At 35.2% G+C, this 16,464-nt stretch overlaps 2 protein-coding genes across 4 annotated transcripts; both read left to right on the top strand.

The window, feature by feature from the left end:
- Positions 1–2,183: 2,183 nt before the first annotated feature.
- LOC144477372 (HEAT repeat-containing protein 5B) lies at positions 2,184–13,600 on the top strand. Of its 3 annotated transcripts, XM_078195095.1 has the most exons (35): positions 2,184–2,535; positions 2,765–2,942; positions 3,033–3,244; positions 3,316–3,463; positions 3,526–3,636; positions 3,720–3,903; positions 3,984–4,144; positions 4,227–4,476; positions 4,552–4,695; positions 4,768–5,018; positions 5,098–5,209; positions 5,292–5,544; positions 5,621–5,730; positions 5,803–5,966; positions 6,178–6,210; positions 6,661–6,735; positions 6,794–7,069; positions 7,152–7,433; positions 7,511–7,700; positions 7,775–7,944; positions 8,023–8,344; positions 8,411–8,677; positions 8,758–8,939; positions 9,021–9,266; positions 9,344–9,563; positions 9,636–9,896; positions 9,979–10,141; positions 10,219–10,334; positions 10,408–10,692; positions 10,776–11,012; positions 11,093–11,244; positions 11,328–11,541; positions 11,674–11,688; positions 11,816–11,961; positions 12,048–13,600. In XM_078195095.1, exons 2-35 carry the CDS (start codon positions 2,814–2,816, stop codon positions 12,222–12,224), a joined length of 6,258 nt encoding a protein of 2,085 aa, XP_078051221.1. In that variant the 5' UTR covers positions 2,184–2,535; positions 2,765–2,813; the 3' UTR covers positions 12,225–13,600. The 3 variants fall into 3 exon arrangements, with proteins under 3 accessions (XP_078051221.1, XP_078051223.1, XP_078051222.1); XM_078195097.1 differs by lacking the exon at positions 6,178–6,210 and having other exon boundaries at positions 2,185–2,535; XM_078195096.1 differs by lacking the exon at positions 11,674–11,688 and having other exon boundaries at positions 2,185–2,535.
- An 846-nt stretch (positions 13,601–14,446) lies between these two features.
- LOC144476718 (prostaglandin reductase 1) lies at positions 14,447–16,462 on the top strand. Its single transcript, XM_078193867.1, has 5 exons — positions 14,447–14,599; positions 14,677–14,867; positions 15,353–15,647; positions 15,732–16,008; positions 16,093–16,462. The coding sequence occupies exons 1-5, from the start codon at positions 14,592–14,594 to the stop codon at positions 16,432–16,434; spliced, it is 1,113 nt and encodes a 370-aa protein (XP_078049993.1). The 5' UTR covers positions 14,447–14,591; the 3' UTR covers positions 16,435–16,462.
- Positions 16,463–16,464: the final 2 nt, after the last annotated feature.

The following is a 16,464-nucleotide window of genomic DNA, read 5'->3' as shown; positions in this document are numbered from 1 at the left end:
ATACCTCCGTCGCGTCTCCGAACGTTTTATTACCGGAGAACTGCGCCACGACGACCGGCCAATCAATTCGGACGAAAACAAAATGGGTTCGGAAGGCGGCTGGTTCAACCGAACGTCGCGCGGCGCAATAGGTAATCGATGCGTTTATAATTTTCAAATCTGTGTCGCCGTATGGACGAACGAAGCGTTTAGATTTCCATCGACAACAAGATACGTCTCGTTCGTCCTTTTTCTAATCGACTTCGACGATCTATATATGCGTCGCGCATTAAATTTTTATTTACGCTTTTCCGAACGATATTAAATTAAAGCCAAGCTCGACGCGAACATCTTTTATCATTTTAATGTTTTCGTTGAATGGTAGTTGCGCCGGGGTTACATCAGTGAGGCTCTCCTTTTCACACGGCTCGAAATCGAAGGAGACGCGAAAACTGCACGCGCGTCGCAGGAGCAAAACATCGTCCAATAGAAATCCAGCGTCATTAATAAGACGATGACACATTCGTTGGAATCGTTGTCGGCACGGTTATTTTGTTCCGCGGATAATCGGCGGCAATTTTTTATCGGGCGCGCGGATCGCCGTCGCGGAGATCGTGACATCTGGAATAGATTTTTCAATAACATACCCCAGTTAATGACAGTGACCGCGTTAGATTAGCGACAGCCGCGAAAGAAACTTATGCATAGGCAATCGATCGCAGTCGGTAGTCGCGTCTCTAATTGTTTCGGCGCTCAACTAATTTGAATAAGTCGCCTCGAACGGCTCCGCGATACGGCAGACCGATCAATGAAATAAATTATTTTCGTCTTTGCGCATTCACATTTGGAATTTATGTATCCGCGGGATCGTAAATGTTGCGATTTCGTCAACTCGCTCGTAATCCGTACGGAAATCAATAAAACTCATTGACGACGGCGTAAATAGAATATACGCAAATATATTGCACAATTGTCTTCTCTTAACGCTGCTATCGTACCAATGGAAACAAATTGTTTGTAAATATCATACGATCGGTATACCGCATTTGTTCACCACAGCGATCAGACCGCAGCCGATTGGCTGTAGTTGAACGATCGCGTAGGTCAACGCACGCGTTTGTTCGTCAATTAATTTAAGCAAAATGCGAATATATATTTATATGCCGAATAAGACATATCAAATTCTATTCCTTATTCTATTTATCTTCGAATTTTTCTATTCTTTTATCTCGTTTATTTTTTTTTTTTAATGAAACTGTTTAACGCGTCTTGTCGTACATGTCCGAAAGCAAAACCAAAGCGACGGAGTTAAGGCTCCGATAATATTCGATGTATTTATGAAAAAAAAAAACGAAGTCGAAATTTCAAGGAAAAATGTCGCAAACGATTTCATTAAAGCCGAGAGACACGGGACTGTTGAAAGAACTGTTTGACGTTTGTTTTGTACTAGGATCTACAGTTTTTTCAACAATGTGACGCGCAACGCTGCGGGTTATGACAATGCTAAACAGCCGGTCGATATAGTTTTAATTTATTTGTTCCGCGTACGAACGTTGTTCAATCGAATTCACCGGGAGGATACGCCCGAGTTACGGAAATGACAACCACCGAACGAAATTAAATTCGATCGATCTCGGTGAATCTCGTTGTGGTCGGCTATAGTGTCCAAAGAGAAGATTCTAATCGGCGATCTTTAATAGAAAACAAAGTTCTTGCAAGGCTGGCATCTGCATAGATTTGAAGAAAAAAATGTGTACGATGAAAACAACGTTATTCTAGCAATATTAAGATGCTAACGATAGAGCAAATATGATTAGTAATCTCCTTGATTTACAATGCACATCGGCAAAAAATGTTTTCACCCGACGTATTCGATTATGTAATCGATCGCTCCGTTCTAATCAATCATTTTAATTGAACTTATAATATGTTTTATAAATAAATGTAACGCTAAAAAGTTGCTTCATTTTTAACTGAGAAATTAGAGCGGATATAAATTATCGTTGATTAGTATGCATCACGCGAGTATTTTATTTATCTGTATTAGCGCCTCGAGCATGCAAGAGTTTAGCTTTGCTCAAATTTTCGCGCGAGCTATACACGCGTGCTCGCGCAACCCGGACGAATGGACGTCCGCCATAGAGTGTATAGAATAAAGATGTCTAGGGGGTGAGGGTGTGGGGTCATAAAAATCACAGTAAGCAGGTGGTCTTAGTGTAATTGTCTGTCAATGGTTCCCATCTGAATCAGATGATTGCCGATGCAACCCTAACCTAACTCAAATGATAAGATTTGTCAATTATATGGAAAAGGGAAATCGTTATTTCCAGTCACTCGGAACCACTGTATATTATTAGAAAAGAATGGCAGACCGTTTATGAAGTCATTCGTTTTGTATTGTTTAACTTTTTAACGGGAAACGTAAACAAGTGCAGATAATATTTCCTACAGCTTTAGTGAAATGAAGTGATAATCGTATGGATCCTGTATACACAGAGCGAAAAATTATGTTGCTTGCCACATATTCATAATATTGCGGATCGTAACGTGAATCTGGTATTCGATCTTGATTTCTTCTCGAATTTCTTTGTTGTTTTATGCTTGTTTCGAACCGATTAATTTGCAAAATGAAAACGATAAAAATATGTCGGAACTTGTCAATGGATTATGACTATTTAAACGCATACTCCGTCTTTGTATCATATACTAATTTATCGAGTTACGGTTAAACGATGCATGTTAAAACAAAACTGCGAATAATATAGAATAATAATTTTTGTTTCAGCGGAACTGTGAAACGAATCGAACTGTCTGATATTTAATTTATTGAAATCATGATGGAGTTGAGTCATAGTTTAACCCTCAATGAGGATGCTCTTAATCAAATCCCAGAGGCCAAACGACCAGTTTTTATATTTGAATGGTTGCGTTTTTTAGATAAGGTTTTAATAGCTGCACAAAAGGTATCTATCTCATTTTCTAAGATTTGCCTGGTTGAAATTTATTTACTTGTTATTTATTAAATGAATACAACAATGATTTTATACTTTCAGAGTGACATTAAAGGATGTCAACAGAAACTAGTAGAACAGTTAACTAAACATATGCAGGGTGCTCCTGGTCCACCAACGCGTAGACTCATTGCAAGATGTCTTGCCACGCTGTTCAGCGTCGGTGATACATTTTTGCTTTTTGATACTGTCAACAAATGCAATGACATTCTCAGAAATAAGGATGATTCTCCAAGTTTTCTCCCAACAAGACTGTAAGCGATTAACTTCTTGTTGAATAGCATTTTTCAAATACAAGGTATATGGAATTGTCGATTGCTTTCAGAGCTGCGATATGTTGTGTAGGCTGTATGTATGAAAAATTAGGAAGAATGATGGGTAGATCGTACGAAGAGACTGTTCAAATTCTTATAAAATCTTTACGCTCTGCGGAATCGCAAACTCGAATAGAAATTATGCATACTCTTGAGAAGGTATTAATTTTAATTGCATAAAATACAACATTACGTTTTTAAATTTTATATTAATTTGATAGGTTTGTGCTGGCATGGGATCTGCAATTACAAATGTTCATAAAGAAATCTATAAAGTTTCTAGACATTATCTCACAGATAGAGTAATGGCTGTAAGATGTGCTGCTGCAAAGGTACTTCATTTTTATCATTATCAGTTTTATAAATATTGTTAAATGGATAGTAATCGTTTAACATACAAATAATATATTTACAGTGTTTGCTGGAAATGTTGAACCATGCTCCATTTTTATATACCACTGAAATAGAAAGTGTTGCCACTCTCTGTTTCCGAGCATTTGAAGGCTCAAATTACGAAGTCAGATGCGCTGTGGCTAAACTATTGGGCAGTTTGGTAGCAATGACCCAACTTTCAACTCCAAAAGGAAAAAATCCTTCAGGTATCTTTAAAGATCATATTTCAACTTCTTATTAGACATCGGCAAGAAGTATTTATGGTAATTGGTTCCTGTCTGTTTAGTGACACAAAACAAAAGCTATAAACAAATTTCCCTTGATGAGGTATTGAATATTCTAATGGCTGGCTTTTTAAGAGGTGGAGTAGGTTTTTTAAAAGGTACCGGAGAAATAATTAAAGGAAATTCTAGTATTAACAGAGAAGTCCGAGTTGGAGTCACACATGTAAGAAAGAATATAAATACAAAAATCATGTTGATGTATATTTTTCGTAATTCGTTTGTTTTTTTTTTCTCGGAAACGTTAGGCATATGTGGTATTTGTGCAAATGTTGGGAGGATCGTGGCTCGAACGTAACGTTGGTGCATTAGTTGCACATGTTCTTGATCTTGTGACTAATCCAAAAGCAGCCAGTTCACATGTTGATGCTGTGTATTCCAGAAAATGTGTCAATTTTATACTACACGGTACTATTGGAAAATTATTGGGTGAAGGAGCCCAAGCCGCCGCTTGTAAGGAAATAGCACACATTATACTGAAGCAAATGAATTCTATCGGTAAGAGGTCATCATTCCTATTGTTTCTGCATTTTCTTGGATCATGTTTATTAATCTTTTTCTTCCGATTCTTAGATTTTAGTCCAGAGAATGCTAAGGACTGCAATCAAGAAACATTGTTCAGTCAACACTTGTTAGTCTGTGCATTACAAGAAATGGGTAATTTGATCTTAGGTCTGGGCACAACAGCTTGTAATTTATTGTCTGATCAATCATTGAGTATGTATTTTATTTCGCATACATCGCCAATTAATTAATGTTTAGTACTAAATACTTCATATAATATTATAGATTTAATTGACACAATTATGACTGTCCTGGTTCATCCGTGTCAAGCAGCAAGACTTGCGGCTTCTTGGTGTTTGCGTTGTATTTGTGTAGCCGTTCCAAGTCAAATAACCCCATTGATTGATCGTTGTGTAGAAGGAATTGAAAATATGCGCAGCTCGCCGGAAGCAATAGCTGGTTACAGCAGTGCTCTGGCTGCAGTTCTCGGTAGCGTTCGTTTATCCCCACTTGGAGTTCCTCACACGAAAGGAAAAGTAAATATATTAAATTTAATGATAAAAATAATATACATTATTATCTATTATTATTTCATGCACTTAATTTTGAATACAGATAATTTTCAATACTGCTGAAGAGCTTTTGAGGAGTGCAAGTCAGAATAGTCGTCTATCGTTGAATAGGACGCATGCTGGATGGCTCCTAATTGGAGCTATAATGACTCTTGGTTAGTCGTGATTTCAATTTATCAGACTGCATGTATATGCGAATGGTTTATTATTTATAAAATCATAATTTTCACTGAACAGGTACAGCGGTAGTGAAAGGATTATTGCCTAGAATGCTGTTACTGTGGAGGAACTCTTTTCCTCGTTCCAATAAAGAACTTGAAAGTGAAAAAGCTAGAGGTGATGCATTTACTTGGCAAGTAACATTAGAAGGCAGAGCTGGGGCTCTATCAGCGATGCACAGTTTTCTATTGCATTGTCCAGAACTTCTAAACGATGATATTACAAGACGCCTTCTCACACCCATTGAATCCGCGTTGGCAATGTTAACAAAGTATATTAACTGTTGTTTCGTTTATTTATAGTAAATATTATTTAAATGATTTTATGCTAAAACAAGAAAATTTTAGCTTGTCACCTGTATTGAAAAATTATGGACAACAATTGAAAGCGCCCGCTGCTATGGTTCGTTTGCGTTTATATGAAACGTTATTATTATTACCACCGCAAACTTTCGAAGGTAAATATAGAAACATTTGATTAAAAAGTCATTTGTTTTAACATTAATCTTAACATGGAATAAATTGAATAGGTTCTTACACGCATCTCCTGAGAATGTTAGTATCAGAATTTACATTGACTGAAAACCCCGGAAACACGACAACCTCATTGTTACGCGCTGTTTGTCATGCTAATGACTCTGTAATTCTTGGCACATGGTTACAAGAAACGGATCACCGTACAATAGAAGATCAAGTAGGTGTTTTGAAAGTGTATTCGGTAATAGCTTTCACATTGATTAATTTAAATCATTCAACATCAGTGTACTAACTTTACATTATTGGTATTTTTTAACAAAAAAGTGTAACTAAGTAATTAAGGCAGGTGTAATGCAAAGAGGGTAATGTCAACGTGACACAGTTTAAGCTTTTTATCATTAATGTGTATCATTTATGATCGTGTCTAGATGGAACCTAACAGAAGGGCGGATTTGGAACATGTGAGTAATGTTCTATGAAGCCTTTCACTAGTCTGTAATAGCATTGCAACTCACCTGTGCTCTCTCTCTCTCTCTTTCTCTCTCTTTTTCTCTGTCACTTATATTTTTTAAAATTTTTATGCTGATCTATAAATATACTGGCGAACTGAGTATCAGTACTGAGAAATCAGCAAATTCAATTTCCTCCTTAATTTCTTAAAACCCTCGTAGCTTAATTCCACTTGGACATATTTTACCTCTAATGTACGAGTCACGACGCAAATATGAATGTGTCATGTACTTATTATATTATGTCTTTCATTTGTGTGTCTGTTTTTTTTTACATTATACAATTATATTTTTATATGTATTTATATTGTATCAGTATATTATTTTTCACTATTTATATAATATCGTGTACAATTTATTTTACTAAACAATATTCTGTCTTACGTCTTACATTTGTTTCAGCTTCAACCAAATAGTGCTGCAGGATCTGGAGCATTGGAACACAACCCTTGCTGTCTTTACAGACCGGTACCACTGGTAAGGATTATAAAAATACGATTATAAACATTTTTCATTTCGATAACATTATCTGCAGGGTGAAATAATTCCTGGTCCTCTACCTTTGGGTGTTGCTGTTATCGACCTGTCTGTATCCCTGTTCGGGCAAATTTTCCCACGCGTGGCAAATAAGCATAGATTACAGATGTTAGATCACTTCAGCGAATGTATAAAACACACGAAATCTGGTAGACAAGAGGCAATACAGATGAATGTTTTTACGGCTGTGTTGAGCGGATTAAAGGGCCTCAATGAAGCAAAAACTGGTTTCGGTCAAGAAGATGTAAAAAAATCAGCCACCAATCTTATAATTGTAAGAGTTTATTCAATGTCTGTTGACTTTGATTAATTAATTACATCGAAATACTCTGTAGCAATGCTGTACATGTTCGCAGAGTGCTTTAGTGAGCAGTAATTCAATACTGAGATGGGCAGCGGGCGAAGCTGTTGGAAGAATGGCCCAAGTTATCTCAGATCCGAAATTTACAGCGGAATTAGCGCAAACGAGTTTTGATCGTTTGAAATCTGCTCGCGATGTTGCAAGTAGAACCGGTCACTCGTTGGCGTTAGGATGCCTCCATAAATATGTTGGAGGGATGGGATCTAGCCAGCATCTCAACACAAGCGTCAGTATTTTGCTTGCACTGGCTCAAGATAATTCGTCGCCTGTGGTACAAGTAAGATTACCTATTATAAATACGACATTTTTCTACGCGTATATAATATGATAACAACAACACACAAATCTTTTCAGGTGTGGGCATTGCACGCTCTTGCGCTGATAGCTGACTCTGGTGGACCAATGTTTCGAGGCTATGTGGAACCCACATTGTCCTTAGCATTAACTCTTCTTCTCAATGTTCCTCATTCTTATATCGATGTACATCAGTGTATAGGGAAAGTACTGTCGGCACTTATTACAACAATAGGACCAGAATTACAAGGTTCGAGGTCTTTCCAAGTTAAGTAAGGTCAAAATAATAAAGAGCCTTGATTTATCAATTTCAATCATTCTCAGGTAATACATCAACGATTTGTATGGCTCGTTCATCATTTTTGTGCGCTTGTGCTATCATGCAAGATCATCAAGATCCTCTTGTACAAGCGGAAGCTACTGGATGCCTTCAACAATTGCATTTGTTCGCACCGAGACACGTTAACCTGTCTTCTCTCGTTCCTACACTATGTGTAAGAGTTATATCGTGAATACGACAAATATGGTTAACTGTCATCGCAATATTAAACATTGTTTTTCTTTGTTCTTAGCGAACCTTATCAAGTAATCATTTACTGTTACGCAAAGCCGCTATATCCTGTCTTCGTCAATTAGCTCAACGTGAAGCGAAAGAAGTATGCGAACACGCGATGACGTTGGCCAATGAAAGTCGGGACACTAATGTGGTCGAAGGTCTTGTTATAACTGAAACTGGTCTTCCGGGTGTATTGTTTAGTATGCTGGACACAGAAACCGATAGTAAATTGATTAAGGATATCCATGACACATTAACTAGCATGTTGCAAATACTGGCCGCGGATAATTTGTCGCAATGGTTATCTCTGTGCAAAGACGTTCTCACTATAGCATCAGGTATGAGTTAATGTGAATATTTATTTGAACGATGGAGAAAATTTATACATTTTATATTACGTATAGAAACATGCGGTAATGAAGAAACCAATACGATTAATGTCGAGGACAGCGCTGCAGATAATGATAATACGGATGCTGAAGGAGACGACGATCAAGCTGAATTTCATGCAGACGACTCCACGAAACAACGACCAACCGTCACTCCAAGGTGGCCAACCAGAGTCTTTGCAGCGCAATGTGTTAGACGAATTGTAGCTGCTTGTGTGCATAATAAGCAAGCACACTTTGATCTGGCCTTAGCAAAAGAAATGCAACTGTCTAAAGGAAAAAGTATGGCTCTTTTGAAAATACAGACATAATATATCATATTCGCGACGACATTCTTATACTTGCATTACCTTCAAAATAAGGTGACTTCTTGGTACTGCATCTCTCCGACTTGGTACGAATGGCATTTATGGCAGCGACCAGTGATTGTGATCCTCTACGCCTCGAGGGCTTAAAAACCCTTCAAGAAATTATAGATAAGTTTGCAAAAGTTCCTGAACCAGAATTTCCTGGACACTTGTTACTCGAACAGTTCCAAGCACAAGTAAATCGTTTTGTTTTAAGATATAAATAATTCCTATTTGAATAGTATCTTACGTTTGTGTTCAACAATTAATTTCTGTAGGTCGGAGCAGCATTGAGACCCGCATTTTCAACGGAAACAGCATCGCATGTCACGGCTGCGGCATGCCAAGCCTGCAGCGCTTGGATTGGAAGCGGAGTAGCGAGAGATCTGAATGATCTTCGCAGAGTGCATCAACTGCTTGTATCCTCTTTGGAAAAATTAAGAGAAGGACAGACCCGACCACAACTTTATAATGAGAGCTTGTTAACGTTGGAAAGATTAGCAATATTGAAAGCTTGGGCAGAGGTAAAGTATAAACGTTCCGTAAAATCTTTTTAAATATTATTCAATGATTGCGATATTTATATTAATATCTTATTTAGGTGTACGTTGTTGCTATGATACGAGACGGTGCCGCGTTAAACAGTAAAGACACATTTAATCAAAATATAAATCATGTCGGTGAAGGAAATGACGAAGACTTTGGAAAGTTTGAATTCCAGACTGAAAGTTTATTGAGTCTAGTACAACCAGAGTTGTTAAGTCTAAGTCAATATTGGCTTGCTGCCCTGAGAGATCATGCTTTACTTTCTTTACCACCAGGTATAATCACTTCTTCATTTTAAGTAGACAATACACATTATAATGTTAATAATAAATTTCCTGTATTATTAGAGTTTTCTAGTCAGTTACCACACGATGGCGGTGCTTTTTATACAACGGATACAATGGATTCTGCTCGACCTCACTACGCAGAATCATGGGCACCGATTCTTCACGCTGCAACACTCTGGTTAAATGCAAAAGGGTTTGGAATAGAGGAAACAAACAGTGAAGTGCAAGCTTCGAACGTAACAAATAACAACAACAACAACAACAATGATGTAGCTACTAATAAAGCTAACACTAATGTTGAACGATTTCATTTATTGTTTGGTAATTATTATTTTTATATGACTTATGCTACTAATATTCAAACGATAATTATTAACACCATATTATTTATTTAATGTTTTAGGCATATGCATGGAAGCACTGTGTAGTCCACGCTCTTCAGAATCTACACAGAACATAGAAACATGCTTGAACGCCCTGTACACTTTACTAGACTCGGCATGGGCTCGTAAAGTGTTAATTACAGATCGCTCGTTGCCACTTGAATTATGTAATGTACTCCATAGGTATGATCTTTATTAAAGTATAAACAATTACCACGCGAAACAGAATACCTTAATTTTATTCAAACTCTTTATTGTAGGATGTTATTAACAAGGGAAAGTTACGTAATTCAAATGATAGTAATGGAGGTTTTGAAACAGGTAATGAAAGCTGCGCAAGAGGATCTCGCGGAAAGGAAAAGAAATAAGTTTAAAGGTAATTAACAATTTTCTAGCGAGTCCAAAGCTCATAGGTAAAAGTTTATAAATATCTTTGAATCTCCGATTAGAAATTGCACCTTCCCATGAAGAAAGTAACGAAACTCAAGATGTAGATCTATTAGGAGAAGGTGAAGAGGGTGGTGAGCTTATTCCAGGAAAGTCGCTGGTGTTTGCTATTCTAGAAGTCTGTCTGTGCCTTTTGGTGCGCCAAATACCAGCGTTAAATCCTAATCCTGGTGGTACAACCGCAATTTTATCTCAAAGAGGATACATGCCATCCGAAGAAAGTGGCAAGCTCATCGCGGCTGCACTTAATATAATGGAATCCCTTCCTACGCTCTGTTCTCCTCAAGGTACCCGTTTGCAATAACAGATGGTCTATATTTTTAACCGCGCAAAAGAATTTCCATAATTACCTGCATTATATTTTTTTCAGGAGCTATAGCAATTTTGCCGACATTGTTATATCTAGCAACTGGAGTAATAAAAGAAACCGCAGTACGTATGGATAACGAGTGTAATAAAACAGGATCGGACATACCGGTCCACGCAGCTTTGCACTGCATGAAAAATCTTACCACAAATAAATATGCAAAAGATCATAGAAGTCAAGATCAGTGGACAAGCCTTTTACAAAGTGCTCTGGCTAAAATTATCGATCTCGCTAAAACAGGTATGTAAAGCTCATAATTATTTATTTCGAATAAGCGTATTCTATTGCAAAACATGTGTCATAAAACAATATATTAATAGGAAATGACGAGATGAAAATGGACGAAGTGGCAATGATATTAGGTATCGCGGTTTTTGTTCTTCATGCTTTGCCAGAAGTTGTAAGTGCACCAAACCTACAGTTTCCATGCATCAATCATTTTAGACATGCATTCCAATCGGAAAATACAATAGTAAGTAATAATTTAAACGAGATTACGTATAAGCTTATTTAAATTTGCAGCATTGTGATGTTTCGTTACATTTGGATTTCTAGGTCAGGCTAAAATGTGTCCAAACGTTGCGGACGATATTTTTACATCCAGAACGTACAATTAGTACGCCTTATATTCATGCATTAGCTCCTAGATTAGTGGAATATCTTTACAGCGATAAAAGCAAACAAGTCGTAAACGACATCGAATTGTCATTCACACTGGAATGTGTTAGCACCGTTGAAGCTCTCATAGGACTTGCTGATCTTTCTCATCGTACGTACACAATGTTTATTAGTTTTTCATAATTTTAGATATTATTAACGTAATAATTAATCGCGCCAACCGGTGCAATTAAAAACGATATCGAGATCAATTCTAATAATAATTATTTTACACGCAATTCAGGAGACCTTTTACAAGGTGTGTAAGAAATAATAGCATATTTAGAAACTGATACATTGAAATATACCTGAATCCTGTTGATATGTAATTATTCTCCTGATATAATATCAAAAATTAATATAATTATTTGTTTATAAATATTTAGGTATACAGATGCTGACTTTACTTGTGCCAATTTTAATTAATTATTTATTGGAAGGAGATCAACTTCAACAAGCATCTAAATATCGGTTAAGTCTTCATCAACAGAGTTTTCAGTGGTTAAATAAAATAGGACCAAAATATCCTCAGGTATGATATTTCCACTATCTAAATAATAATCTTTGACTGTGTAATCAGGTGAAGAAATAATCTTGTAATGTATATTTTTATTTTAGGAATTTAAAACGCTAATGTCGCAATCCACAGAACTGAAAACGAAATTAGAAAATGCTGTTAGATCTTCTCATCAACAAGCACAAAGGCATGCCCGACCCGTAGATCTAGTGAAACCACAAATTAAGGTTTCTACACCATCCATTAAGCTCAAAACAGATTTTTCAAATTTTAACTGAAGTTTTCCGTAACATTATTTAACACATTGTGTACCTGTCTAGATTTACTTTTAACGAGCTCTTGAAGTATTTATGAGATATATCGAGTATAATTTTAATTATTTATAACTATTTTTTACAATTATCTTATTCGTTTTTATGGAAATATATAAAGGATATACCACAAAGACATAAAAATATGTTACTACATTTACGTAACAAGTAAAATGTAATGATGTATAGCCCGTTGTTCTATTATTAACAGAACTTTTATACTAGCTAATTTTAATTTAAAACATTTTAATATAATCTAAGTTATGTATAACAAATATTCTTGTGTGCGGTATACAATGTGTTAAGAATAGAGCTAATAATATTGACAAGTACATATTGATGTATGATTATTGTGTTACTATATTAGTTGAGCTCCATCAATGTTATTCTTAGAGCAGATGTAACTGAGTACTGTGTAAGAGGTTTTAATATTTTCATCGTGAAAATCCTTACATCTCGAAAATTTCATCAAAACTAGTTTGTGTGTAGTGCTTATTTATTAACGAATATTAACATTTTACTCAAGAGATTAGAATAACATTAAAATCACAAGGAACAGGCAATATTGCTAAAATCAGTAAATACATTTACAAAGCTCTGTTCTTTTATTAGCTGCATTTACATCTTTCTACATTAAGAAAATGATTATTTTCTTAGATTTTTAATTATTTTTTCAAATTGTATAGAGAAGTATTATATAATATTAAAAAAAAATTGTATACTAAAATTGTACAATTATATTTATATTTATTTAAAACTGTAGTCTTATACAACCTTGTAGAAACCATCAAATTAAACTATTAATTTGCCTATTTATTATTTCTTCTTTCTGCGATGCTTGTAACATGAGATAACAATGTAATTGTTACGAGACAGAAAAATGATAGAAACTACATTATGAAATATTGAAGCGCGATCGTATCATATTCCAATTAATGCAAACAAAAGTATACAAATTATTTTTCAAAAGTATTGGTAGCATGATTATAATAGTAATCAATTATTAAACTGAATTTGTGGCAACTGAAATGAAATATAATTCGAATGTATTGAAAAACTTATTTTAAACATCATTAAACTCACTAACAAGAAATGAAATCTACAGTATAACTTATTTTAATTATACAACAAATATACAGACATATTGAACAATACTGTATACTGTAAGATACATTATTTAAAAGAGATTACGTGTCATAAATATAAAATTCACCTACATGATGTTAAGAAACTATATTAACTATAAGATAATGTAATAAAAATGAATTACAGAACTACATATGATAGCACATGGTATGTAATATTTTTTCCTCTATATGATATAAACTAATAAAATACATATGTCCTCCATATCGCATTAAACTTTACACATATATCTCCCACCTAACAATTAATAGATTTTCATGAATCATATTTCCGTAAACCTATCTCTACATTTTAAACATTTAAACATGTTTGGTGAATGATCATGCGCCGTTGGGTTATGTTGTTTTTAATAAGTTATAATTAATGTCTTTATTTTTAGATTCGGGCTAGCATTGTACATATTCTCCTCAACAATTCCGTACATCTTTGTTCATTTCTTTATGTCCTAGTTTTGTCATAATTAATGTTTTTCTTTAATATATATGCGACGATATGTGGCGCCTCTCGTGGCAAAATATGGAAGCTTTTTTCGAGGTCCGTACAGCGCCAATTAGTACAGCGGCAAAACGCTCAAACTGTTAGCCAAAATCGACTGTTGGTAATTTGGCTAATAGTTTGAGCGTTTTGCCGCTGTACTAATTGGCGCTGTACGGACCTCGAAAAAAGCTTCCATATTTCGTCATCAGAGGCGCCACTTTCCGCAAACAGCGCGAAACTTGAACTAAGAATTGGCATCCTGCCAAAAAAACACATCCTGCTATTCTCTTTACATTAAAAAACTGTATTTAAGAATTTTCAACAATTTTAATAATCAACGACCTTTTAAGCCCATTTAAAATCTTGAGTCTATAATCAATTATTAACGAATTAGTTAACCGATTTTTTTCAGGAAATCGATGTTGGAGTATCTTAAAGTCTGTTTGATCAAATTAAAAATAACTCGTTATCCCACTTGTTGATTCATAGCTGTTAACTACAATATCTCCTCGGACGATCGTTTTTTTTTAAAAATGACTTGAGACCCATAATGAATGACTTGCACTTATCTTGTATGGGATAGATAATTTGCAAGAATGCGAAGGTGAGCGAGAGAGTAAAGGACGTATAAAAGAATTACTCGCAGAAGTGGCCAATTTACTTCACAGCCGGCTGTTCCGATAAGTGATCGGTGCGAAAGAATATACATATATGTTCCGGTAAATATGATTCACAAGTGATTCTCACATCGTATTAAAATAACTAACGACCGTAATGACAAAGCATATTTATTCAGATTACTCGGAGGTATAAAATATCATCGGCCGATCGAAAACATCGCGAAGTCATTTTATGATACTTGCCGAGCACAGTTCGGCACGATGGTTAAAGCAAAGAAGTTCGTGTTGGTGAAACATTTCCAAGGGGAACCGAAGCCTACTGATCTACAATTAGTGGAAGAAGAACTTCCTCCAATTAAAGATAATGGTAAGTAATATTTTCTACTCATTAAACGCAATATATAGTTGACATTTATAAAAATCAAAGAGACACGTACTGTGTCCTTATCTCATTCTGTCGATTTTGAAGAAGTTACGTAAAAATAATTAATAGTGATCATTGTCACGAGATATTTTCAAATTACTATGAATTAATACAAAATATTTCTTTAATAATGAAATACATATAATTGATTAATATAGTAACTACAATCGATCGTGATTTATTTTACCGATACTTTCGAACATGAAGCGGGAAAATATACAGGTGGAATACGTCGATTTTATTGAAACTTCTAATTAATCTCGCTTGTAACTTTCATTCAAATCATCATATTACATTTATATAAAATCCGATATTGGTTTAATGTTTAAAGCATGGATAATGTAATATAGAACTTTCATTGTTTTATCCTTGATTATTTTATAGAGATTTCTTAACATATTTCTTAATGTATGAATTATGTTCTTTAGAATTCCTGGTCCAGGCAGAATTCCTCTCTGTGGATCCTTATATGCGACCGTACAGTTCTAGATATCCAACTGGGATTACAATGATCGGCGGACAAGTGGCCAAAATAATAGAATCTAACAATTCAGAGTATCCAGTGGGGAAGAGAGTTGTTGGTTATATGGGCTGGAGAACTCACACGATTGTTAGTCCAAAAAATTTCTCTGATACAGATATGATGAATCAAAAACCATTTCTTTTGCCAGACATTGGAAATCTTTCACCTTCCTTATGTTTAGGAGCATTGGGAATGCCAGGGTACACACGACTTGTAACAATATCTTACCAAGTTCATTAATAATAGTTGATGCACTAGAGATTTTAACATTTCTTTTGTTACAGAAATACAGCATATTTTGGCTTGTTAGAGATCTGTACACCGAAAAAAGGTGAAACACTTGTTGTAAGCGGTGCTGCAGGTGCTGTTGGTTCTCAAGTTGGTCAAATAGGAAAACATGTTGTTGGGATGAATGTTATTGGAATTGCCGGTTCCGATGACAAATGTAAATGGTTAGTTGACGAGCTTGGCTTTGATCACGCCATCAACTACAAAACTGAGAATGTTAAAGCTGCATTGAAAAAAGTAGCACCAAAAGGAGTTGATTGTTACTTTGACAATGTAAGATTGCAGGATATATTTGAAAAATTAATAAGTTAAGTTGTTATATAATTTTAATCGCATAAAATATTTAATTTTCATTAGGTGGGAGGAGATATTTCTAGTGCAGTGATTTATCAAATGAACACTTTCGGCCGTGTTTCCGTATGCGGAAGTATTTCTTCATACAATGAAGATCCTACATCTATGCCGAAAACAGTTGTACTTCAACCGGCTATTGTATTTAGCCAGTTAAAAGTAGAAGGTTTTATTGTATCTCGTTGGAGCAAGCGTTGGATGGAAGGAATAAGTAAAAATCTTCAATGGATACAGGAAGGAAAAATCAAAACTCGCGAATCTGTTACCAAAGGTTTTGAAAATATGTTCGAAGCATTCAGTGGCATATTAAAGGGTACAAATACTGGTAAAGCTATTGTACAAGTTTAAAGAAGAAAATATTTTTTTGCAAAAAGAACT

The sequence above is a fragment of the Augochlora pura genome, chromosome 11, assembly GCF_028453695.1.
Source record: "Augochlora pura isolate Apur16 chromosome 11, APUR_v2.2.1, whole genome shotgun sequence".
NCBI lineage: Eukaryota > Metazoa > Arthropoda > Insecta > Hymenoptera > Halictidae > Augochlora > Augochlora pura.
The sequence above is the reverse complement of the archived record's forward strand: the minus strand, read 5'-3'. Positions and strand labels throughout refer to the sequence as shown.